This window comes from Nesoenas mayeri, assembly GCF_963082525.1.
Source record: "Nesoenas mayeri genome assembly, chromosome: 2".
Lineage (NCBI taxonomy): Eukaryota > Metazoa > Chordata > Aves > Columbiformes > Columbidae > Nesoenas > Nesoenas mayeri.
In genome coordinates, this window is record NC_137543.1 from 34,294,140 (window position 1) to 34,320,215 (window position 26,076).

General features: G+C 37.5%; 1 protein-coding gene across 3 annotated transcripts in view; it reads left to right on the top strand.

Moving 5' to 3' along the window:
- The window catches only part of JPH1 (junctophilin 1), an 84,032-nt gene that overhangs the window by 33,668 nt on the left and 24,288 nt on the right, over window positions 1-26,076 (top strand). For all 3 annotated transcript variants that reach the window (XM_080340346.1, XM_080340347.1, XM_080340348.1), the window contains exon 3: window positions 19,281-19,399. In XM_080340346.1, coding sequence (XP_080196472.1) covers window positions 19,281-19,399 — 119 coding nt within the window. The remainder of the gene's footprint in view (window positions 1-19,280; window positions 19,400-26,076) is intronic.

The window sequence follows — 26,076 nt, forward strand, 5'->3', positions numbered from 1 at the left end:
CAAAATTTACGTCTAGAGGAAGGTATCTTAAATTACTGAATTTCTTAGATCTTTTGAAAGTGCTTATTGCATTACTATCAAGACATTAATCCTTTTGGCCAAAACACAGTTTAGTAAGTAGCCTGACAGAAAGTACTCCATGAAAGTGTGTCGTATTTCCTTCTAGCTGCAGAGGATGAGAAATTACTGAGAAAGCATATTGTAAAGTTGCCGGAGCCAAAACAACCATTATGGGGTGTTACTGTAGTATCTGTTTGCTTTGCCTAACTTTATCAGGTATGGTATTTTAGTCTGTGAATCTGCTTGTCTTAGTTTCATGATCTGTCTTGTTGTTTAATTTCCCATCATCAAATCTGTACAACAGTACAAACTGAGCACCTGCAAAAGAATATACTGAACCACATTGAGGCATGAAGTCCTTGCACATATTTCACAATCGTGCAAATAGACCACGAAAAATCTTTGTTGTTATGTGCTGATCCTTTTTTGCTGAGGGAGGGATACAAGGATGCATCCAGCATCCTTGTATCCAGCATTTGGAGCAAAAACTGTTTATGAAAGAGAAGCAGCTCCTCCATGTTTTGCTGTTGCATTTTCCCAAGTCTAGCCTTTCCTACATAGCCAGAAATACTTCCTCACTGAACAGGAGCAGAGTCACCCAAGGCTCAGTAGCTCCCAGTGCCAAAAAAATAGCTGAAGAGTCTTTATACCAAGCTCTTTACTTACTCAACCTTCTCACTTCCTTACTTCTTTCCTCAAGCCTCTAGTTTCAAATACATTTTTTAGCCTACAGAACCAGTGAACCAGTACCAGGCATCAGCTACAAACGTGAGACAAGGATGGACCCGAGTGCAGGAATGACTGGCTGAGAGTGGGGAAGGAGAAGGTGGTTCCTTTGGGCTGTGCTCTTCCTCAAATTTAAACACACATGAAAGTATAGCCTTGCTTTGCCTGGATTTTTTTGTCGTACACAGTCCCTTAAAAGGATCTAGTGTGTTCCATTGTTGTATGAATGTAATCGGGAATTTGATGACCTGGAAAAAATGTATTCGGGCAAAATGCCAGCCAGAGAATCCTCTGAACAGTAGGACCGTGCACATGGGATCTAGTATTTCTTTCTGTATTATTTCTCTTTATGGTAATTGGAGGGTTTTTTAATGCTTCAATTGCTATTGTTTCTGAAACCATGAACACATTTATATAGTACAAAAATCGTTCAATGAAAGACAGACATAAAATCAAAACAAAACCACATTTACCACATGAAAGACTATAAGATAATTGTTCTTTATGCTACTTGAATGTGTGAAAGTCTGTACCAGTTGCTCTCTTTAATCTTGCTAAATTCTGCTTGTTTTCTATAGCCAGTATTCTATTTATTTTATCAGGCATTCATTCAAATACCTAGTTCTAAATTCTCCTGCATGTAGTGGCAAATAGACTTTGTGGCTATGATATGTAAAAAATAAAACTTCTAACCTATTTCTTAGTAGTGTTGAAGCAGATTAGAAAATACAGCTACAATGATAAATAAGTTCCATATTTGAATTTATTCATTGTAAATATGAATGCGCTGGTAAGGAGACAGCATTCTGTCATTGCCACTCTTATAATGAAGGACAAAGAAGCTGTTGGTGTCTGCCAGAGAGTATCTGTTGCGATAGATTGAAACATAGAGCAGCAAAACCAGTTAAAGCTAGAAATTATAAATAATGCTTTAAAAAAAGAGAACACCCAAACCTCTTTCCTTCTGGATTCCTCTGGACCTGGTAAAGATTTGCAATTTTGTGTTCTACCCTGAGTATCAAGGATGTAGCATTTTGTCTCAGTGAATGTAGTTCGATCCCTGAGTTCAGGAACTATTCTTAAAGCTTTTCTTGCATTCATAATTCACAAGGAAAAAGACAAAAATAGCCCATATCAAAGATCATACAGGTACCAAAGAACTTTCTAAGCTGTACTGATTATTTTTTAGATTTATTGGTAAAATTTATCTGAAGATATATTTTTTTCTAATTATTTTTTCTTAACCTTGACTCAGTTTCTCTACCAATACTCTGAGATATTGTAAAGTCCCCTGTCTTTCCACTGTGTAGCAGCCAGCTGCTTTCACAGCTTAATTGCTGCTGAGCACGTTCTATTTCCTTACTAACCTGTTTGGCTTCTTGGTTTATATAATTTCTGGTCTCTGACACAAGCTTGCAGCTGTAAAGAGACAATATCATTGTTCAGGGAACTTGCTTAAACAAAATGTGCTTTGTTCCTCTTAAGCATTCTGAAAAAATGTCATCTGAAGGATAACAGAGAGAAAAACTGTCAGACCTTTTCATAAGTATTTTCATCTGAGATTAGTGACCCTGTTTCTGTGTCCCACAGCCTTTCATCCCAGCAAATTATAAGAGAGAAACATGATTTGCTCCATCCAAAAAACACTATAATAAGGGAAAGAAAAATAAGTGGTTTAATTAAAAACAAACAAACAAAAAAACCCACACAAAAACCAAAACAGCAACAACAACAAAACGCCACCTGATTTGTAGTAAGTAGATCAAAAGACGACACCGATGTAGGAATTGTTCTCCTTAGCTAATTTCTATATATAAAATATCCTGGATGAACTATTCAAAATTCTCTCATGTATTTTCAGGATAACAGTGCCTTTTCCAGCGTGGCTTGAAAGTGGATTGAATTTTGCTAAATCGGGAAAGGTACTTGATACAGAAGGCAGTTGGCTTCATGGGTTTGCTCCAAACTAACTGGTATATTTTTCACGTAAAACAAATCTCATTCTGGAATCATTTTCAGGTGTAAGAACAGAGGCCCCTGAAGAGAATAGATGGAGAGCATTAGTACTGTAGTCACCACAAAAAGCTGTAAAAGGTTTTAGAGAAATGTTGATTTATGTGAAAGGACATTAACAGAAAGTAGATATAGCCTGCAAAGAAATCTTTTGGGTAATTTTAATTGTAACATTTCCAGTGTGAAGAGAAATGTAATGCAATATGCATTGGTTTTTAGACATTATGCCATATGAATTGCCCCAAATAAGAGACCTTTTGTCCTTAGTTTATTTCAAGGACAGATGGATACCAAACATCTCTTTAAAAAAAAAAAGCTAAGGGTATTTAAGTTTCTGACAATACGAAGTTTGGAATTCAATGTTCTTAAAGCTTATGTTAGGTGTAATTCATATGCTTTAATGCAGAGATATTATAGGAGGAAAAGTAATTAGCTGGATATGGACTCCTCTTTGATTAATTATCCCATCTCCAACAGGGCTTAATTCAGCTCTGACATACACTGGTAAAAACCTCATTCACACAGATGTGACATTGAATTGCAACACTGCAGTATGTCATTCTCCAGTCTCACCAGGTGGCCTTTCTTCTTCAGGTGTGTGTCACTCTAGGTGTGTATACGCTTCAGGCAGATTAGACTAGGGGGCTGTCTTGTTTGGTTTTAAAGCAGCATACCTGCTGGGTCTACACCTAGCTTAGCCTTTTCACACTTTCAAGTAGTACCATAAGGATAGCATAGGAGGGGCTTCCTTATTGCCCTCTTGCTGTCCATAAGAGAATGTCATGGGTATTGAAAACACTTGTTCTCAGCTCAGACATTTCCAAAACCTTCAAGAATATCCCAAATTCCATCTGTGTCTTGATCTAATATTCCCTAGTTCAGATGCCCCTGCCTAGAGATTCCAAAACTGAGCAGATAAGAATCTACATGCTTTAAATTTAGTCCACCTTGCAATTAACATACTCTTCCCTGCACAAGATAAAAAAAGTCAATTATTCTGAAACTACATGTTCAAATGTTTCATATGTCTGCCATTACCTTACCTGCTGGAATACACAATATGTGAGATTCATGATTGAAACTGCACCTTCTGCAGCAACTCATGGCATTGTCAAACCTTGAAGTAAGCTTGAGCATTTCTATTGTAACTAATTACTGCCCATTAAGTACACCACTGAACAGACTAATGCCCAACTGCCATAGCAAAATGTCACAGAATAATGGAGTTAGCAACATACTGATGCTGTTACACCCTGCTGAGATAAAAAATTCAGAATGACAGCACCACTAATGCTCCAAATGTGGACATCAGTAGCAATAGTTACTCCAGTTTGGGTCTCAATATTGATCCAAGTTAGAGATAATGAGATATAGCCACTTAATCTGGCCTGTCACTGGCTTTGAGATAGTAGTTAGCCCAAATACACATTGGAGTTCTAGGTACTCTTTATATCTCCACAGCATTCCTGGAAGAGGTTTGGTCTCTGCCTTCCTCACTGAACAGGGAGCCCTTGCCCTGTGCTCAGTGTTCTACCCAACACAGGATTATTTGGCATCTTATGGGAGTGTCTTGTGACTGATACTTAGGATTGACTGAGACCTGGCCGTTCAATTGTCCTCCAGTCAGCTGCTATCTCACTTTTTTCAGGAACTGTCTTTAGATATTGGTCTGCACCAATGAGAGGCTTCTTCTGTCATGATCTGAGTCTTTACCACTGATGATTGCGCACGTGGAAGAATTGGGTAGCATGGCACATCATCGATGTGTCTGGAGACTCAAAAGACTGAGGCATATGTGGATGGTTAACATCTGGGAACTTATGGCATGTCAGCTTCTTATTAACGCAGGGTCATCTTCCACATTAATGAGTGATTGCTTGATTCAATGAAAACACTGAAGTGGACACCAGCCAAAGAAAGATGTGACTGATTTATAGAGAGAAGCAAGAAAAAGAGCTTGAATATTTTTACAGTGACTCCAGTTGAGCCTCCTAAGTGGTATTATTTGTACAGATTCAGTCAAGCAAAAGCACACCTAAGGACAAAGACCCCAAATGACTTGACCTTTCTGTGAGGAAACTATACCTCAGCTTTGCTACAGTCAGCTGTTTGGCTGACTGCCAGGTCTTGCTGGCAAGGAATCATCTTTTCATATAAGGTGAGGTGACATCTTGTTGTCATGAAGACAAAGAGCTCCATTTTAGTCAAACAAAAGGGTCTGATGTTAGCCAAATAACTTTGCAGGAAGAAATAGACACATTGGATATCCTGACAATTGATGGCCTAGAGTGTGTAGCTGTGTAGATTCAGGTGCTCTGGAGGAAGTCGGACCTTTTTAGAGCTTATGGTTCTTTAGCATGTAGCTGTGGTGCCGTATTCTTGCCGAAAGAAATGGAACCTCTTACTCTGGGCAGTGGGGGACTGACACATTTGCTTTTTAACAGAGACTTTGCAACTGCTAAAAGAATTGTCCCAACATTGCAGACAGACTCTTAGTCCAAACGCTTTTGAGATGCTGCTGTGGCAGACAGCCTTCCATTTTCTTTGACAATATTCCTGCCTCTGAGACAACCCAATACATTTAAGAAGAAGGAGAGATCTCTTTTTAACCCAGAGTAGGAAATATGATGCTTCAGACTCTGTCTTGTCTTATTGCCCCAAGACTAATTGTTAGGACCTCAGATGGCTGGGTCCTTAAATATCATTTTTCCTGACCAATTTTCAATCTTGCGTGCCAGAGACAGCTTTTCTTTCCTCCCCTCTCCCCTGTCCCCTTGATATTTTTCTTTGTGGAGACTTTTTTAAACAAAATTGGTCTTCCTGCTTCATATAAGAACTATAGATGAGGTTCCTGCTTTCTTGACACAATCAACTCCATGTATTTTTTCAAGGTAGACAATAAAAACCTTTCCTGTCCTAAAAACATTCAAAATTGCCAGCATGCTGTCTCTCTTATAGGCTAGTAATACTTGATTTTTTCATATTGTGTTTAAAGAGTAGGGCTGATTCATTGTTTCTGGCATTTCTACAGAGATAATGTGTGATGTGCCTGAAATTATCAATAAAGGATGCTGCATTTTCAACTTGTCTGTGATGCTGTCACTCTTTATAAGGTGTATGAAGTGGTTAAGATAAGGAACTCCACTTGTGTTTTTACCTAGACAGCTATGTGATGAGAGAGAACTATAGTGCAGTGATTCATGTTGTGACCTCTATGCTTTCTGTCCAGATATTATGGAATTGAACAGCCCTGCAGCTTCAGTTGCTACTCAAACCCATTAAACATGAGGAAAGGGTATCATTCTTCTCCCTAATGACAACTCTTTTAACAAACTTACAGAGGTTGAATTTCTGCACATATGAACTCTGACTAAAGTACGTGAAAATCTTAAGAACTCCTAAAAGCTTCCTTTGTAGTTCTGCATGTTCTGTGGAATTCCACCTTGACAGTCTGCTGGAAATCTATTTTCCATGTTGACCCTTCAAAAAGAGGTGATTTTGTATTCTTGGCAACAATTTGAATACTCAAAACAATACTTTGCTATTTGACAGGTTAGCCATTTAAGAAAAAGAGTGAAGTGCAAGACTTTACAGCTGGACTCAATTGCACCAGAGTTAGATAAAGAAACTACTAAAAGTACTTTCAAGTTATGTTGAAGGAGCTCCACAGAATTCCTTACAAACTAGCCTATTACAATACTTTAGCAAGTCTTCCCAGCACTGTATTTTCATAGCAAAAGTTTTATCTCAGAAGGCCTTTCACTCCACATCTGTCTCAGAGAGAGTGAAAATGTTATTTTTTTAATAGGATTGCAGAGTAAGTCTCTACTTGTTATCAAGTGACTTCTCTTTTCAAATGAGAAATCATATTCCATATTTGTCCACTTGCTGGCAGAGCATGTGTATGACACAGCAGCAAGACTCCTATATGGAACAGACCCTCACATTTTTTTAAACGTTGTCAGCTAAGCATAACATGAGATGAAATCCCATGTTCAGTAGACATACATCTCATCCACAGATATAGCTGAAATTCCAACTATTGTTTGTTGGGGGAGAGTTTTTCATTATTGTTATTATTTTGCTAATTATCTAAAATTAGGTAACCTTTGAATTACCTTGCACTGATCATCTTGAATTATCAAATTCTTCAAGGAAGCATGTGTTTATTTTCCCTGCTCTTCCAGTGGCTCTTGAAGAATGTCCTCCATTCCTCCTTTAAGCACCTAGCAACGTAGGCTTTAGCAAAGCTGAGGCAAGACTGACACCTTCCCTGTTGCTGACCTTCATGAGACTCATAAAATAAGGTACATACTCAGGTAGAGGTGGATCTGTACAGACTCTAGGAAGGATCATCTGATTTTGGTACACAACTTGACAAGACAAGTTGTTGCTGGGTCTTTTTAGCTCAGAGAAGAGAAGGCTCCAGGGAGACTTTATAGCAGCTTTCTAGTACTTAAAGAGGACCTACAGAAAAGATGAGGAGGGACACTTTATCAGGGGGTGTAGTGATAGGACACAGGATAATGGTTTTCAATTGAGAGAGGGCAGATTTAGATTAGATATAAAGAAGAAATTATTTACTATGAGAGTGGTGAGACACTGGAACAGGTTACCCAAAGAAGTTGTGGATGCCCCATCCCTGGGAGTGTTCAAGACCAAGTTGGATGGGTCTTCGAAAAACTTGGTCTAGCTGAAGATGTCCCTGCCCGTGGCAGGGAGGTTGGAACTGGATGATCTTTAAGATCCCTTCCAACCTAAACCATTCTATGATTCTAAGATAATTCATCCAGCCCACAGGCTTGTTCCAGGACACTGCCTGTCCCAGGATTTATCAGCCCTTTCCCTGCCATGACGTATGCCCTCGACATGGTGAGTCTCTGTTAATGTCCTCAAGAAAAATAGCTGGCAAAAATATTTTCCTGTCACTCACTAGTGTTTCAGACCTGTGCAGTTATGACAGGCTGCCAGCCACATGAATTGCTGTAGTAGCAGCAGTTATACCTGTAGTATTATTTACTGAAGACATGAACTTAGTTGGTAATGTATATTAATGCCAAGCACTTCTGGAAAACACTTCCATGTGTGTGCAGCACCGTCATTCTGTGCGGGCAGAGCAGATCTGGTGCTTCTGGCAAGCTATGGTAGTCCTGCTTTGCAAAAGGGAGAGGAACCAGCTTGTGGCCCTTCTCCGATACTTGGAAATGCCCAGAGATCTGCAATTTAGGCAGGCAGCTTGTTTAAGATAATTCACTGGGAGGCCAATTTTTGAGGCTCAGGAATTGCCTAACAGGACACCAGATCTCAAGATTGACCCTTAGTAGGAACAGCTTTGTGGTGGGAGGGGTCGGACATGGTATTGCCTAATTGGAAATTCTTGTCTTACCAGCTGCTCCAGTGTCACTACTCATGAGGGTCAATAAAACCCATCAACCTTTAGATAGATCTGGAAAGTCTAATAAGTCTGTGTTAGTGTGAACAGAGGGCAAGTCATTAGGATTGATTAATTTCCTTCCTCCTTTGTGGCACACAGAAGTGTTTACACTAAAATTCTGGTACTAGTGACTGAGAAAAGAAATTACTTGCTTTCTGGAAGAGGCTGGGGGAGAATGTCAGGGCTCCAGACAACAACTGTAGTAAAGAAAAAAAAGGAGCAAATAGACCATGACTGGCTCTGTTCAGAGGGTCTCAAAAGAGTACCCTTCATGAGTCTGCCATAAGATGTTACTCTCACAAGTGGTTACTGCTAAACAACAATGAATCCTCAACGTTACCGTGCAGATCTGCATGACTTCAGCTGAACAAAGCAGTCAAGGGATGCTCTAAGCAGGAACAAATAGGCTGCTGTGAGCTCTCTTTCAGCAGTCTCTGGGTGCCATAAAAACCTTTTGAGCATCTAGGCAAGATCATCAGCCCTATGGGAACCAGCAGAGAGCAATGTTCCTGGTTTTGCAGATTTTCTGGTAGCTGACAGGATAGGCCAGTTGTTTATTCAAATTGTGTGTTATTGGCAACATTGTAGGTAACTACAGAGGGTAAATATATACATATAAGTTTATTGAGGGGAGCTAAAGTATGTGAGAGAAGATTATTTTAAAGCTGCTAACTGCATTGGTCATTAACCCAGGTTTCACATTCCCTTCATGCTAGAGACAACAAAACCTATGAAATAGCTGTCACCTGCTCTATGTCTGTAACAATCTGACATTATTTTCAATCTGCAGTGCTCTTCAATTAAGAGGAATTCCATGTTTACAGATGGAAGGATAATTAAAGTCTTTGCTTGTTTATACTGTTCAGTCTCTTGACGTTTAATGTGTAATACGGGCAGCTTGATTCATATCTGCCAGCCTGGAGACAAGTCAAATCACATACAGCCATCACTATTCTTGAGCACTTGTCTTTCGTGGAGAGTTTAGGCCTTTTGCTAATTAAGCTGTTCAGATATAACATATCAGGGGTTTTTTGTTATTCAGGTATTTCTGTGAATTTTTTAACAGTTATCTTTAAGCATGTCAGAAAATTTGTAACAACTGAAAATGGAAGAACTAATCCCAGAGTGGCTCGCTAGACATTTTTCTATCAGTACTATTTTTCTAGACATCTGGCACCTGATTGGGGAACAGAAATGAACCATGCAAAGAAAGATAAGCCCAATTCCGTTTTGGCTGTCAGACTGCTAAGGACACAAAGATTAAATTTAAACACATACAGTTAATGCCTTTAAAAGGATGAAAATGCTGCATTTTTGTTTCCTCACTAGATTTTAATGCTGAAAGATATTAAAAAGACCGTTAAAAAAACTTAACATTGCCACAGATTATTTGAATTCATATCAATGTGTTTGTTATTTAAAGAGCTTAATTACACCAATTTTTTGTTATAAATACATAAAGTGTAATATTATATCTCATAAAGATTTCTTTTGTTTGCAGTTATGTTCTAGTTATTTTTTCAGGCACCCCCAAAACTATTTTAGATTGAAATTTTATTCCATGGTCAGTGTATTCTTTCTGTTTTCATTTGTTATGGAGACTTCAATTCCATACTATGATTATTATTATGAGAAAATGGCAGAAATCAATGTGTGTGTGTGTGTGTGTGTTAGAGCTTTTAGAAGAGACGAATAAGCGCCAAGCCACTACATCTGCAGTTGTGGCTTTTTTCTTAGTATATTTGAGTCCATGAAGTACAGTAATAAAGTCTTTGGATTCAGATACTAGAACTATAATAAGTTACAGACTGCCAAAATCACTTAGGAAAAGCAATAATTATAATCCTATAAGTTTTTATGATTGGGGAGTTTATCTTACATTTTTTGAAGCCAGCAAAAGTCACAAAGTTTTAAATAAATTTTCACATTTTTCCTATAATTAATAGTAATGTAAATTTCATGCAACCAGTGTGTTGCAAGTGATATATATTATGATGTGAAGAGCAATCAGATACTGGTTTTGTATTATATATTTTGCCCTACAAATACCGTTTTTTGATTTGCTAAAAGATCTGTAACACTGTGGACTTTTTTGCCCAAAAATTTAAAAAAGAATATTATCCTTAAGACACCATGTCAACTCTGTATAGAGACATTAAGAAATACAGACTTTGCCAACCATGATGTTTTACATAGTTTTCCTGAATAAGTTTACTGATTAATAGAGCTTCCAAGTTTTCTAACTAGAATTATTCTAACAAAAGCATAATTTAAAATGTACTGTTTTCTAAAAACTGACATTTGATTTAATATTTTCTAGGGGTTTTTTTTGTATTTTTACAAGTACTTGAAAGTGGTAAAAATCAGCAGAACACCGAAAAATGTTAAGATAATATTTAAAATCAGAAAAATATCCATTTTGATACCAAAATAATTCCTAGTCTCTTCCTGTAAGCTGTTCTTATTTTTCATCTAGCTGTATCCCTGCGTGATGATTTTTATTGCTTCCTTAGATGTGGAGTCTAGAATAGCTGCCAGATACTGGGGTTGATGATAGCAGTTGTCATACATACTGTTTTATTTCATTTGTCCCATATACAGAATGATTTTTAAAAGTGTGGCAGAGAGGAAGTGCAATGCACTAAACATCCCTTAGAAATTCTCTAGGCAAATTATCACAGGAGTCCACATGTTCCCATTCCTTGAGCAGGCTCGCCTTCTCTGTGCCGAATCCTTTTTACATGGCATTCTCTTTCCTTGAAGCTTATGTTTTGTGATGAAGGGATCTGCTTTTTCTTTTTTTTTTTTCCACTTAACTATGTCATCAAGCACAGCTGAAGCTCAGGCGTGCATCTAATTTTATATGCCTCCAGCTAGATTCAGAAGCACTCTCCAGTCAACCAATATAATTGGCTTTGGTGACTGGAAACAACGTTGTTTGCAGTTATCTCTTCACCCCTTTCCGAAAAACTTCCTGTCTGCAGGAATTAACATTATGGGACCAAGAAGCTGCAAAAAAATATTGGTCACTACGGAGACTCAGTAAGAAAATAGGATAAGATATAGTCTGTTCTATAAAGTAGGATAGGATATAGTCTATCCTATCAAGTAGGATAGACAAACGCACATGAAGATTTATCCTTTTCTCTAAAAGTACATGGCACTTAGTGACATGAAAAGATACTGGCAGCGAATCATTGGCAAAAATGGGGAAAAAACTCTGTGAGTATCGTATACAGAAGTGTATTTTGCCCAGTGTAAGTTTCCTCACAGGAAAACTTGTTTCCTGCTAGAAATGGTGCTGCTTAACTTGCTGAAATTGAAGACTGTGCCATCTTCAATATTTCTGTGCCAGTGCTACGTTCGAGTACCATCAATAGGAAAGCAAATCTTCATTCATTCAAACTCCTGACAGAATTGTGGATAAAATTGATTAATCACATGAACAGCCAGCTCTGTTATCCAGGGGCAGATTATCTGGCATGCACATAAATAATGCCAGGCTAGTGGGACATGAGGTTAGGGAGAATACCATCTAGAAGGAACTTTCTCTAGTGATGTTTAATAGCAATTTAAAAGCATTTTTTAAATTCAAATATCTGCATTTGAGTCTTTTTCCAGACAGGTGAGCAAGACTGAGGACCTGAAAGACAGACTAGGGAAATTGAACAAATTTATCTCAATTGCTAAAAGTGAATTTTCAGGAATACCTCATTTTTTGGCATGCTATCCTTCAGTCACCTAAAACCTTTCTGAACTGCTGAGTACACATGTGACTAGTATGTTACAGCAACATGTACCTTGGCACCCCTGAGTTCCTGAGTGGTTCTGGTTTTATTGATGTGGACCATAGAGGCCTAAAGGAGAATGCAAACAGGTTCTGAATCTTGGCGTAACAAGACAGCTGATTCCTCAGCAAACGTATAGATTGGTGTTTGCCATAGGACTATATGTATATTTGTAGGACAGCAGAGCACGTTAATGCTGACCACTGCAGCAGTCGAACAGAGGACCAAACTGCATGTAGTACAAGTTTCTTATTTTTAATGGAGTAAAAGAGGTGCCTTCAGTGAGATGATCAGAGCACTAAGGTCAGATGTCTGAAATATCTCATGTAAACAGTCCCTAAATCATCTAATCTCACTTCCTGTAAACAAAAGACCATGTCATTTTTTTTTTCCCAGAAAATGGATTAAAGAGGACTCTTAGTACACTGCCTAATACAATTTTAAAGACTTAGAAAGATCCATCTTTTTCTCTGTAAACTATACCCTAAATGTTTCAAGATTGACTCTGCCCAAATTCAGCTTCTAATCATTGAACTGGTTACGTCTTTATCTGAAACACTTGTCTTCCCCAGTTTGTCTTCCCCATTTTCCACTGTCAGCTATCTGTGTGTACACCATGATGTGGCTTCTCAGTGTTTCTTCAATAATGAGTGGATATGAGACTCAAGACCTTTAAGTTAAAAAACTTGTCTTTTTAGAACCTCAGTTATTCTGTGGTTCTGACATTTCTTTTTCCTTCTTGAGATGTAGATGAGCTGGGCATTGTTCCATTAGTGGTTTTATGGATTCTGGATTGTGTAGTACAGCAAGAACAAATTCCTGTTTATGCTCAATTTTCATCTCTTCGTGTATAAAGACATTAACCCTCTCTTTTGCCACAGTGTGTGGGCCTAGCCCATACTCCTTCTGTGCTACTTTCCATGACAGTCTCCCATTCTGGCTAGATTTTTTGCTTCCAGTGTTCCATTTCAGTGCAGTTAAATGCAACAGGGTTTGGAATGGTTAGCATTGAACATTAGGTTACAGTAAAGGGTCCTTTTTGCATTTGTTTTTAGGGATGTTGTTTGTTTGTTTGTTTAATCAGGAAATTGCATAATCTTGCCAACTCAACCATAGTATGTTTTAGCTTGTGTTTAGACATTATAAAAGTAAAATATTAAGCAACTCTGGAGCAAAAAAACAGTTCCTTAGGTAAAAGGGATATCAGTCGTTTTCTTTGATGTCTTCTGCATTAAGCTTCAAGATGTCTCTAGCTTTTAATCCATTTTGATGTGTCTTATTAATTCTAAGTAATTTATGCTGCTGTTTAATTATGTTGCCATAGCATACAAAATCAGAAACCTTGAAAGCAAACCAAGTAGGTTAAATCAATAAGGTATAGGACCCATCATCCTTACATGTGTATGAAATATTTGGCATGTTAAATCATGTTCATCATGTTAAATCATCATGTCTGGCATTATATGCTGTTAGCCTGTAAATCTTTATGGATGCAGACATAGTTTATTTATGTTGTTGTTTATGCCCAGGACTGACATCTGGCTAACCAATCATCACCCCCAGGTTATTTTTTCAAGTACTGAAATCAAGTTGGCCATTTGCCAATTGTAAGGAATTACCTCAGATTTTCCAGAGTTGTTAACTGAAGGTTAGTATTTTTTCAGTTCTTGGAATATGAGTTAAGACTGAAAAAAACTGAGGAATAGATTTAAGCTGGGAAGGAGGAGGAGTTTTCAGAAACAAAAAACATTAGGCAAGGTGATACAGATCAATGTGCCAGCAGCATGTACATAATAGATGAGGTTTTGGTTCACTAAATAAGGCTTTACTGGTAGTGTCAAGGTAGTTCAGGTCCTTAGTGAAGTCAATTCACGAAGAGAGAGTGACTGGTGGAAACCGGTGGAGATCTAGCAAAGCACAAAGGAGATTGCTCAAGTAAAGCACTTTGAAGATTTTTTTTTTTTCTTTTAAGTTCAGACTTCTTGATTAAGGTCATATATCTCAATTGGTCAATTCAATCTGTAGTTTAGGAGCACTTTAAATTCCTCACTGACATGAAGCTCTCATATTGCAATACCTGTACATCAGCCTTTTTCCTCTCCCTGTTTCTCTCTGACACTCCCATTTCTCACTGGTATTCAATGACCTACCCTCACTTCTGAGGAATATTACAGCAATGAGTTACTCTAAGTGTTGAAGCCAAGACTTCTGGGGTAGCTCTACATAGTTGTGCACATCTGTATTTTTAATCCTACAGTAGCAGAATATTGGTTTTCACCTAGTGTTATCACTGAAAGAATCTGAGGAAGATTACTATCATACTTGATAAATGCCCATCTCTCACAGTGTCAAAAATGCATAGATGCTAGATTGTTATCTTACATTCATTATTGATATATCAGAAGAATATGGAAATAAAATGAGGACAAGGAGAAAATGAAACTACCAAAGAATGATTCCTTAAAATGTTCTTCTTCCTTCCTAGCTCTTCTTTTCCTGGAAATGCGACTGATCTCTGTGGCAATTTTATCAGAATTTGGCTGTGCAGAATTGAGCCTCTGAAAGATAGAAGGAAATGTAAAAATGTTTGAAAGTTTCATAGCTGGGGGGGTGAAGAATATTCTTTACTTTCTAGAAAAATCACCGAATTTTAGAATTTTGGAAGATGGGATTGTTTTTTAGAGAATTCCAGTGTCAAAAAGGGTGATACAGATAGAAACCCACAATATGTAGTGTTACTTAAGCAAACCTGATAGCTGTCATTAATTAAATATATCTCTGAGAACTACTTGTAGGATACATTGTTAAGATTATTAATTTAGGATAATTTGTTAGGAACATAATTGTGTTTCATACATTTGGCAAATAGAAAGCAGAGAAAATAATTTCTGTCATTTTAAGAAATAGAAAGCAAGCACTTGGAAAGCTTTATGCTGGAATCACTGTGTTTAATAAAAGCTGAAAAATGAAACAAAGTAAACATATGTTGCTTACATTTTTAGTTGACTCTGAATGAGGCAGCATTACAAGTGCATTGAAGGATACCATGGAAATACAAAATAATCTGGAGAGTAATAGACAGTTCTAAATTAGATTTAGATGAACATTATATAATGCTTTACAGACACATGGCTTTACATATAAGCATTGTTGCTGCAGAATGCTAGATAATGTTGTTTAAGCTATTCAGCCCTCAGTACTCCTCATTCAAGTCACTTTTCAGACATAAGTAGATAGCAATCTGATTGTAGTATTGCTGGAAGGGGAGGCTGCTTGTAAAAATCCTGACTCCGTGCTTATAATCTTTGGAGTGTAGCTAAGATGATATATATGTTTACCTATGCAACCTAACACAGAAAAGAAAGTTATCAGTAGTGGTATCAGTTGCCCCACAGTCTAGAAAGCTTGGGCTTCTTTCAAAATCAGACCCTGATATGAGTCCAAATAAAATTTCTAACAATATCAAAGTTTTTCAGTTAACCATTGGTCTTCCAGCCCTCGCTCACTGGCAACAGAGACGGGTAGATACAGGGACTCCACACACTGTCACTTGGCATCAACACTCTGCATGAGCGGTAGCTGTGGGTTCCTTTTTCATGGAAGTGCGGTTTGATTCCTGCCACAGATAGAGCTTAATGTTGTCTCTGTCTTGATTGAATTTACCACCACTGTGGACTCATTAGTTAAGTGGTAGATTGTTCCTCTAAATATGGATAGGTTTTGTTTTAAACACTTTAATTTTATGTTTGTTTGAAAACTTCCAAGCACGTTTGAGACATCACATTGAACAGTAATGGTGGGATGATATTTTCAAGTAGATACACAGGTAAAAACACATGGCAGTTCAAAAGGAAGTGTTATGTGTTACAGTTACTGAGAATTATTTTTTACAAAGAACTGCCTGTGCACGTAAAAGAAAAATCATTAAAGGCCTTTTGCTGTGGGTTGGAACCTGAATGCAGCATTGCAAAGCAGGTCGCTGGTTTTCCCATACTCTTTGGCAGTCTGTGGATTGCTGCCTCCTTCCCTGCATAGTTTCTGTTTTGCCTTACTGGAGAACTGTGTGGAACAGCACACAAAGCCTATGGCAGTCTTTTTCTTGGCTGAAGGAGAGGAAAGGAAATATTTTTTTGAAGTTTTCTCTTTCAGAAGTTCTCATGAAGATTTCTTGTTCCAGCAAAAGATGTAGAGCTCTGGGGTAAAAAACAGCAGTTCTCAAATAGATGGTGGACATTCAAATGTGGGTCATTTTGACTTGATATATTGTAAGCTTAAATTTCCATTAACAATTACTGATAATAAAGAAAACTTCGAGACTTTACTGTGATGAAATTACTTCAGGAACAAAAGGTAAAGAATGCTTTTCCAAACTGTGTAAAGCATAAATGGAGCAAATGGATTATATTTCAGTGGGGCTACCTTGCTTTGATAGCTCTCCTTTATAAAGATTGTTATTCCAAATGAACATATTCCTCCATAGTCTCTGATAATAATGCTGTGATAAGGTGGGGATCAGTGCAAGGCAGAATAAAATAAGTACAAACAAAATGTAGTGCCAAGCAGCAGTAACTGTAAGCAGGTATTTTGAAAAAAATACAGTAAAATCAAGTGTGGAAGTCAGAGTAAAAAAAAAAAAAAAATTAAATTAAATAGCAATAGAAAAATTTAATCTGGCAATTACAACTAAGTATGCAGAAAGTGAAAGATACATCTGAATATGCAGTTGCAAATTGAGATAATGAAGTACACATTGCTGAAGTTGGCCAGTAGAGCATCCAAATGACGAGGTGATAAAGAGCAAATAATGAAGAGCCTGTGTTCATGGGTGAAGCACAGTGCTTCTGCTCTGTGCAGGTGCATCAGCTCTGCCGCTTTCTCACATTCTTTCCACATTCGCCAGACATCGTGGATGCTGCTGAGGAGGCCATCAGGGAGGTGTCTCAGCACAGCCACATGCACACAGTTCTGCTGGGTTGGCTGAGGGCCTGTGCAGGAGCAGAAATGCTCTTCTCGTGCCTGTTCAGTTCCCCTTGCTGCACCATCTCACAGTGACAGTGCAGCACTGAGGCTCTGCTCAAGTGTGTCACTGAGACAGGCCTTGGCAGCATTCGCCTCAGAACAGTCGCTCCTGTTCTGGTCTGCTGAAACTCCCGAGTGTGAGTACAAAAGGGGCAGAATAGCAGGAAGGAAGTGTGAGTTTAAAAAAAAAAAAAAGGTGAGAAGGCAGCCAGGGAAAGCAGTGCTCATTTACCTTCTGTTCCACTGGCTTCTTCCTGCTGTGACCTGCTTCTGCCCAGCTTCATGTGGCAAATTTTCACTGTCTTATTACTCATGTCATCAATTCCTTAACTAATTGATACTGGATGTTTGGGCAGGATGTATGATTTGCTTCTTGGATATAATAATATAGAAGATTCACAGGCATCAATAAATAACTGTACTATCCTGGCAGTATGTTTTCCTGTTGCTGGTCATTTAGTATATTAGCTTTTAAAGCATCTATTGTAGTAGTGGCAATAGTATTAGACTATTTTTATATGGGAATAGTCTGGTTGTTCTATCATCACAAAAGGATGATCAGTGTCTAGTTTATCTATGTGCAGACTACATTGTCTCACAAAGCAATGTCCCAGTGCTAGGATTGCTTCATTAAGTTTATGCTACACAGACATAATTATGCAGAAGCTAAGAATAGGCCATCTAATCAAAAATATTGATTATAAAGAAAGAACGGGTTTGATTACTGTTACTAAGCAAGCACATACTGTACAACCATTCATGAACAGCGCAGAACACATATGGGATTATACGGTGTATTTGTTTTGATTAGCAGTTTCTTACCCCATCATGAGGACAACTCAAAGGTGTTACTGCTTTTTTGCTTCTTGTCTTTTTTTTTTCTCAAAGACATGGAGGGACTTGTGAGAAGGCAGAATGAGCTGATATTTTTCCAGTAAATTATGACAAGCTAAGCTTTGAAATAACATTCAATATTTACCACATACACATTTTAGGGAGGATGTAACTTAAATAAATCTTCTTCAGGCACCACAGATGAAACTGTCTATGTGGGTTTTTTTATGTCTGTGTTTATACTAGTACCCTACGGGATTAAACATCCTCTCAGAAATGCAAAGTCTGCTGTACTGTTAATCTCTTGGTGCTCATTCTGGTTAATGCTAACATTTAATTCTTGCTTTGTCTAAAACACAGAACTCTTCTTTATTCCTCAAAAATAAAACTGAATTTTTACAGCTAAACTGTTGAAAGTTTTCGTTTATTTGATTGCTGTAGATTAGTATCACCAGGCACATGAGATAAAATTTGCTGTTACTGTTGTCCTCTTAGCTAACTTTTTCTTACTTCAGTGTCAGTTTTCTACTAGAACATTATGAGAAATTTCCGGAAATCATGAAATGTAATACATCTGGATTAGAAATGTTATTAATATCTCTACAGGCTCAAAAAATTCTGCCAGTTTGCCATGTTTACCTTCCCCTCCTTTCTAATGAACCATTTCATAGCTCTAGGCTATGTGTTAATGCTATAGAGGCAGAGAGGGATCACTGCCATCAGGAATTTCTAAACAGATGACTGTTTAAAAAATGAAGTGGGGAGGGAAGATGGGACAAGCAGTGATGCAATCCTGCAGTAACACAAGTATCAGTTTACACAGGCTGGAATCAGAGGCACTTGCACAAGCTGTTCTCAAGTCTTTTTAGGAAGTAGCAGGAGGAAAAAAGTGAAAGTGGAGGGCAGATGACTTTGCGGAAATATTGCAAACTGTTGTCTTGACTTCAGAAAAGTTACCTTTTCAGATTGCTTTGGATTTGAAATTCAGTGAGTTACAAGAATTTAAAACTGTTAAGTCTTCCTTTATACAAATGCATATTGAAGCATCAAACACATTTTCCATCCCATTTCTTTCCAGCATGGAAATTTAGAAATTTTAGTTAAAAGCTTGGGCTGTGAACTGTGTACCTACAAGTAAATGTGATGAAAGGATAAGCAGGACTGAAGAACTGAGAAGAATAATGTGTTCATTCTGAAATAGTTTCACTGATTTGCAGTTACAGAACTGAGAAAAAGAATGTGTTAATTCTGAAGTACTTTGACTGATTTGCAGTTACTCACAGCAAGTGAGCATAAGAGTGCAGTATGGTGTATGGTAGCTGAGGACAGTAGTCCTTTGCTCTCACATTATTGATGCATCTCATAAAAGACTCCTCTACATATAAACTATTTTCTACTCCGTACAGAACTGCACATGCAAGAGCTAAAGCTGATGCTGCGGATCAAGCTGCTCAGGCTGCTCGCCAGGAATGTGATATTGCAAGAGCAGTTGCCAGAGAACTTTCACCAAATTTCTACCAACCAGGTAATTAGAGTTTTGGGTTTTTTTGGGGGGGAGTGGTGTGGCTAGTTTATTTTTTTTTCTTGCAGCGAGAGGATTCCTTGTCAAGTTAAAAAGTTGATTTTGTTTTGAACGTTGTCATTCCTGCAGGAACAGTAGACATGTGTAGGTAACAAAGAGTGTACATTGCTGAAGGAGATTTTGTTTTCATTTTGTAATCATTTGGTGACTATTGCTTTCTATAAAACTGGTCAAGTATCAAAAAGTCAGTATCAAGCATGCAATTTTGCCTCAAATTAATAGCTTCTTCAGGATGGTGTCAAAGATAGACTTCGGAGGACATAAATCAGCAAAAAAATTGAGTTATTTCTGTAATGTGCTTATTAGGAGACAGATCCTTAGCTTTTTTACTGATCAAGGGAATTCTTGACAGTCTTGGTCAGCGAAGGCCTGAATTCTGGAGAATGCATTACCATTACACATACATAACTTGTGAGGGAATCTTGCTCTGTTATGCCTGTGGTGCTCTGTGAAACAATAGTCCCATACTCAAGATATCATAGAATTAAGTCTATGCCACCTATATCAACATTGCAACCCGTTTTCACCTCTCACATGGTTTGGAAAGCTGCTGAAGAAATAAGCAAAGTGGGTTTTACTTTGTTTTTCATGTGTCTTTCCATGAGGTTAATATTTTTGTGTACTGCTCTTTAGCTCAAAATTGGATAGATAAAATGGAACTCCATTTGCCAAGTTAATGTCTTTTCATAAGTTTGTCCTTTCTTTCACCTGTCAAATGAGTTGAGTCAAATCTTGTTATTACTTTTCAAGGACTTGTCTGCACTTGTGTGCTAATATAGATTATAGCTCTGAGATTCATTTTCACCTACCATCATCTTCTGCACATCCTTGTTTCAGACACAAACCCATTTATTCTCAAATGTACCCGTATGGTGGCTGCAGGCTAATATCATGACCCACAAAATCAAAGAACAACAACATTCTTCAACACTTTCTAACAACCCACCTGCTTCCTTCAATTTTTAGTATAGATGGCCACTATATATAATTTGATACTAAATTGTTAATGTCAGCTTAAAGAATACTCACTTCTTTCTTTATTCCTACATATTTAGTTGTAGAGAGCAATCTGTGTGCTCAGCAGAACTATTTCCAGTAGCAAGACTTTACTAGTTTTAAAATGGTATTAATAGGTACCCTTTCAGTGTTGAGAGTGACCTCAGTACAGCCTCTCCTGTGGACTTATATTACTGGCCTATACTTACTCCTATGATACCCAAGTCTTTTTCTTTTATCATTATTTCATTCTTCCATCAACTAATGAACTCTCAATTTATAGTAGTAGTTCATCTTACCAGTCCTAAGTTAAGAAGTCATAAGGTTAGCCATGCAAGAACTAATAACAGAGACCCTGTCACAGACCCTCTCTTGATAGAGAATAGAAGAGGGAATTAAAGCATTTGGAATAAGAGTATTTCGAAGCTGCCAAACCCTTGAAATAAAGAAATGGCAAAAGTACTCAAGAGAAAATGCAAACATCTGATGGTGTGAAATTTGACACCAAGAAATCCCCCAGCTCAAGAATTTGTTAGGTGTCTTTTTCCTTCCTGCTGCAGGATGTGAAGTAGCATTGCTGGCAAATTTGCCTGAGATTTGGGGAGGGAAGGTCCAGGATTCTTATTTTCCTGTCATTTAGAACCTTTATTCCAGTTATGGAAGGGTAGAGTTTGTATCTCTTCCCCAAATGCAGCAGTGATGTAACAAAACATTTCTTAAAGTCTAGTTACTCTGTTCTGTGTGTGGAAATGTCTATCGGTTAGCTAGCTACCTATCAAAAGATTAATAGCTCTTTTGGAGTCTAGATTTTAAATTTCCTCATTATTTTCAAGATGCCCAAATACTGCATATTTATACATGTTTGAAAAAAGATCTATTCCCATTGCTTAATTAACTTTAAGATGACAAGATGTTAACTAAATTTCAATGATCCCAAATAAGCTGCAGCAAAACACCAGATTCATACATCCTGGTGATCCTTTCAAATAATATTATTATGTCAGAGATACTTTTCTATCCTCAGTGTTCATGTTGCCTTTTTCAGATACATTCTTTTCTGAGCTGTACCAGTTAACCCTGAGACTCACTTGTACACATACTTGCTTATTTAAGTATTTTCCGAGCATCATACTATGAGTCACTGGACAATGTTAGCACTAGCTTTTGTCATTTATGGTAATCAAATAGATAAACATTTTAGATATTTACACTCACACAAAAAGCAGTAAATATCTGCTTTTCAAATAGCATTTTTTGTATGATTGAATGAAAACAAGGTAACAATTATTGCTTCCTAATAACAACTTCTTGGTTTTCTTCTGTTGCTCGAGCTTTGTGTTTTTACAGTACCTTTATAAGTTTCTGTTAGTGCTGCTGAAAGGTAATGATAAGCTTGTATCTCAGTCTCTGAAATTATAGTTAAGAGAACGCTTTCCATTGTGTTAAACTGTCTTGAAAATAAGTTATTGTGGGAAAGTATAATTTTTCTCTCATCGCTCGAACTGCTTAGTATGGCAGGCAAGCATGCTATCAGCAACGAATACATGTATGTAGTATATGAACAAGTCTCTTCAAAGAAACAGGGAAAAAAGTGAACTACAAATACCTCACTGTAAACAGCAGTTAAGCGTATTTTTTTTGTCTTAATAAGTGATCTCTGCATTACCTGCGGCCTAAGTCCTTTTAAATATTTGAAAATCTTTTGATAAAGCTCTTAAATTTCAAATTCTTATAAAGCAACTTTCTGGGCCATATAGCCTAGTATTACACACAATTTATAACTACAGTGAATATTCATCACTCATTGTACCATGACAGTTCTTACTTCTCAATGACTTTTTCTCAGATTTCAACTGTGTGTTCATTAAGACATTCATTAGAAGCTGCCAAGAGGTTCTAGCTTTGTAATGTAGTTTAAAAGGGGATTGAAAGCAGAACAAAGTGGTGGGAAGCAAAGTAATGTTCAACAGAAGAGAAAAATAATGTCAGTCTGAATAATGAATATTGAGGTATGGTAGAAATCTTGAAATTTAGCTTTCCCAGTAGCAGATTACCTTAATATTTGCATATAAGGAAAGCAAGTGTGATTGGAAAGGCCAGTGCCATGGTGTAAGGACTTAAAAGATTACAGGGAGCTGTTTCTTCTAAGCTTGCTCACACTAGTCTCGGGCAAGGCTCTGCTTTTACTTCTGCTGTAACAGAGATTTGGCTAATAATTAGTATCTATGAGGACGGTGTATCTTTGCAGAGCCCTACCCACCATGCTATACATTTTGTAGATTTAACAAATATTTCAGTTTCTATGGAGGCCATACTTTATAGGCCTTTTTATCAGAAAGTAAAACAAATTTAGAGAAATCCCAGCTGTAACCTGTTTGGTTCCTGCAGGCATCACTAAACTTGTAGATGTGTCAGAAGAGAGCATACCAGGACAGGAAACAAATGGAACCTGAGTCATATCTTCATTCAAAGGAGTCATCCAGGGACAGTTTAAGATTGTCTTTGCTTAGAGAAAAACAATAAATACTGTTTTGTGTCTCTTGCTAAAACCTAGAGAAGAGCAAATGACTAATGGAGTGCTATATCAAAGGTGTAACAGAAAAGAAAAGCTTTTGCCTCCCAGTAAAAAGGAAGAATATTGTTCTATGCTTGCAAAAGATTAAAGGATGCTTTGACATTCTAAATTCTACACGCCATTTCTAGGATATAGTCTTGTAAACTATGAGGAGGTAAGCTGAAGTATGAACTTTCACAGACTGGACAGCCATGCCATAATTGTCTGTGTTCATATGTATCCTGCAGCGAATGCACACTGCTCTTTCATTCAGTTTGAATAAGTAACATTTGATTAACTGAAAGAGGGGTAAAACTACTTTGCTGCAGGGTAAGAGCAGTTTGAGCACTTTACTATGGAGCAATTGAGGTCTAGAAATTCAGATCTGAATTGGTTTACGGAGATCATTTGTCAGGTCAGCCAGCTGCCAGACAAACATACATGGCTCACCAGAACAATTCAGCCAGCCTTTGACCTCCTAAACAAGGCAAGAGAGAAATCAAGGAGCAGTTTATCAACTGACACCCTTTAGAGAGATTGGCAGAATTTGTTTAGCAGAGAACAAAGATTTTCTAATGAAAATAATAAGAATTTGTCATATTTTTTACCAGCATTTTTTTATGTTTAGTTACTGTTACAGCATCAGTATTCAGATGCTGAACATCACTTATTTCAGAAATAAGCATTTTAAACTTACAATAATGGCATCTAAGGCCTTAAAGGGCATTCCTGTTTTCCATTATCTTTTGACCAGTGGTGGATATCTGTAGCCACGGAAGAAAACACATCCTTCCCGTCTTCCTCCTCTCTGCCATCTCCACCTACTCCAGTTCACAAAATGCAAATTCCATATGGACAGGAATGTGAGATTTCTGCCTGATGCTAATTAACTGGAATGTACTGGCTAAATGCATGTGGACCACACCAGATATTTTTATTTAAAAAGCCAATTATGATGAACATTTTGCCTGATTAGAGTTACCAGCCATGCCATCAGTTTGTGCCTTAAAGCATATGGAAGCTCACTAGTTATTCTTAGTCATACAAGAGCCTGTTCATTTACTGAAACCATTCAGCATACAGCTTGATCATCCTCGCACAACTGTTGTCTAGATTCTTTCTATGGCATCTTTTCTCTACAATTTATTGCTTCCATCCTATTTCTATGCAACTTTGGAGAAGCCAGGGCATATAGAATTATCCCAAGGCACTTCTGTTGTATCTAATAATCAAAGAAAGAAGGTGCATTAAAGGAAAGATAATTTTAAGTCACATAATCAAATTATTTGCTTTAGGGAAAAAAAAAAATAAGGCAATTAATTAGTTCTGAGTAAATTAACTTTTTAAAACTAACAACAGAGAACAGTTTCCTGGAGAGAGAGAAAGCTGCTGCAGTCCCTGTATATTTCACAAGCCTTCATTAAGTACTGAGCTAGTTAATTTGCATCTAGATACAACTTCTGGTTGCCTAGTAAAGGCTACAGGATCTGACTATGAAGCTAGCCAGATAGCCAGGCAACTAGCCTGGACTAGCTTTGGTGTTGTCATTGCTACATTGCTGCCTTGAAGCTGCTTCTTGAATTCTTGCTTAGGTATCTGAGTGCCACCACGGCAGTGTTAATTACAAGAATAATCTGGAGAAAGAGATCGGTGCTACCTTAGAGTTTTAGTTGCCTCCTCTCTCCTGTTCACAATTATTCATTTGTTGCCAAAAAGAACCATTCCTTCCAGGACACAGAACCTGACCACTGTTGGCCTGCACCAATAAATTTCTGTATTGGTCTGTTGTGGTGTCCATCAGCCAAGGACAAGATGGAGTAGACTATCACATGGGAGTATTATCACAGTGTCAACATTTCCATTATAAATCCTATTTATAACTGCATCATAAATATTTGTTACATGTTGGAATTCAGCTAACAAGGTCTGTACTGTGAGAACGTTCCTTACAGTGCTAATTTTCACTAGAGTGTGGTGATTTATTTTGAAAGGATTTTATTATACTAGTGAAGGTTCAAGGTATGTTGAAAAAGGTTAGGTTTCTCATGCTATTTTTTTAACATGCTATGTGGGTTACATTAGCACATTTCTACAGTTGTGCTAGTTGGAGTGCCTTGCACTACTTGACCACGAGCAGTTGACACCTGTTGCGGGCTTTTTTGCTGTTGTTTATATAGGTAATGGGGATGAGAGATGAATTTCAGAGGGAAGGGTAGAATATTAGAGAAAAATAATCTCTGCTGCAGCATTCTACATTTGTCAAGGCCAGAGAAATAGATGGCTAATATACACATCACTTTATTCAAATAAAGTCTGAATAATATTAAAATAAAGACTTAAGACTTACTTAGAAGTAGAGAGAATGTAGAGAGAGAACTGAAAAAAGAAAGATGTTTTGCAGATTATACACCTAAGCAATGTAAAGTAATGTAGTATTGTTCAGGATGATGTAGATCATGCTGGGAATTTGGAAGAGGTGAAAATTTCTACCTATTAGTCTTGTAACAGTTTTTTACTCAGATCATAATCTGATCAGGAATCACATCTGGAACTGAAATAAAGCCAGCACAGAATTGGTAGTTGAATTTTTTTGTATGGTGAGGTTAAATAGAATGAAGATTGTAAAAAGAGACAGTGAAGGGATCAAGAACAGAGTAATCTGATATGATCTTCCTTTATAGTTTAAAAGTGAAAGAAAAATAAGGGGGAAATAAAAGGATAAATCACAGAAGTTAACAGAGGAGGAGAGTTCCAGAAGAGGAGAATGGCTAATGATGTCTGATACTGAGATATGACTAAGAAATCAGCAGAGGCTCCTCAAAAAGTATCAGAGGAAAGACAGAAGGTATCTTTGACAAAGACAGTTGCCAGACTATGAAAAATATGGATTTGAAGAAGAGGAACCCTAAATGCATATTGCAAACATAGAAATGAAAACTTGAGCGCAGAGGTGAAGGTGGAGAAATGACACCATGTGAGGTCAGGGTGGTAAATGGCATGATGAGAGGTTTCTCTTAAAATACAAAAGGTCAAGAATATTTTGAGAGAGAAGTCAGAATAGGATGGAAGA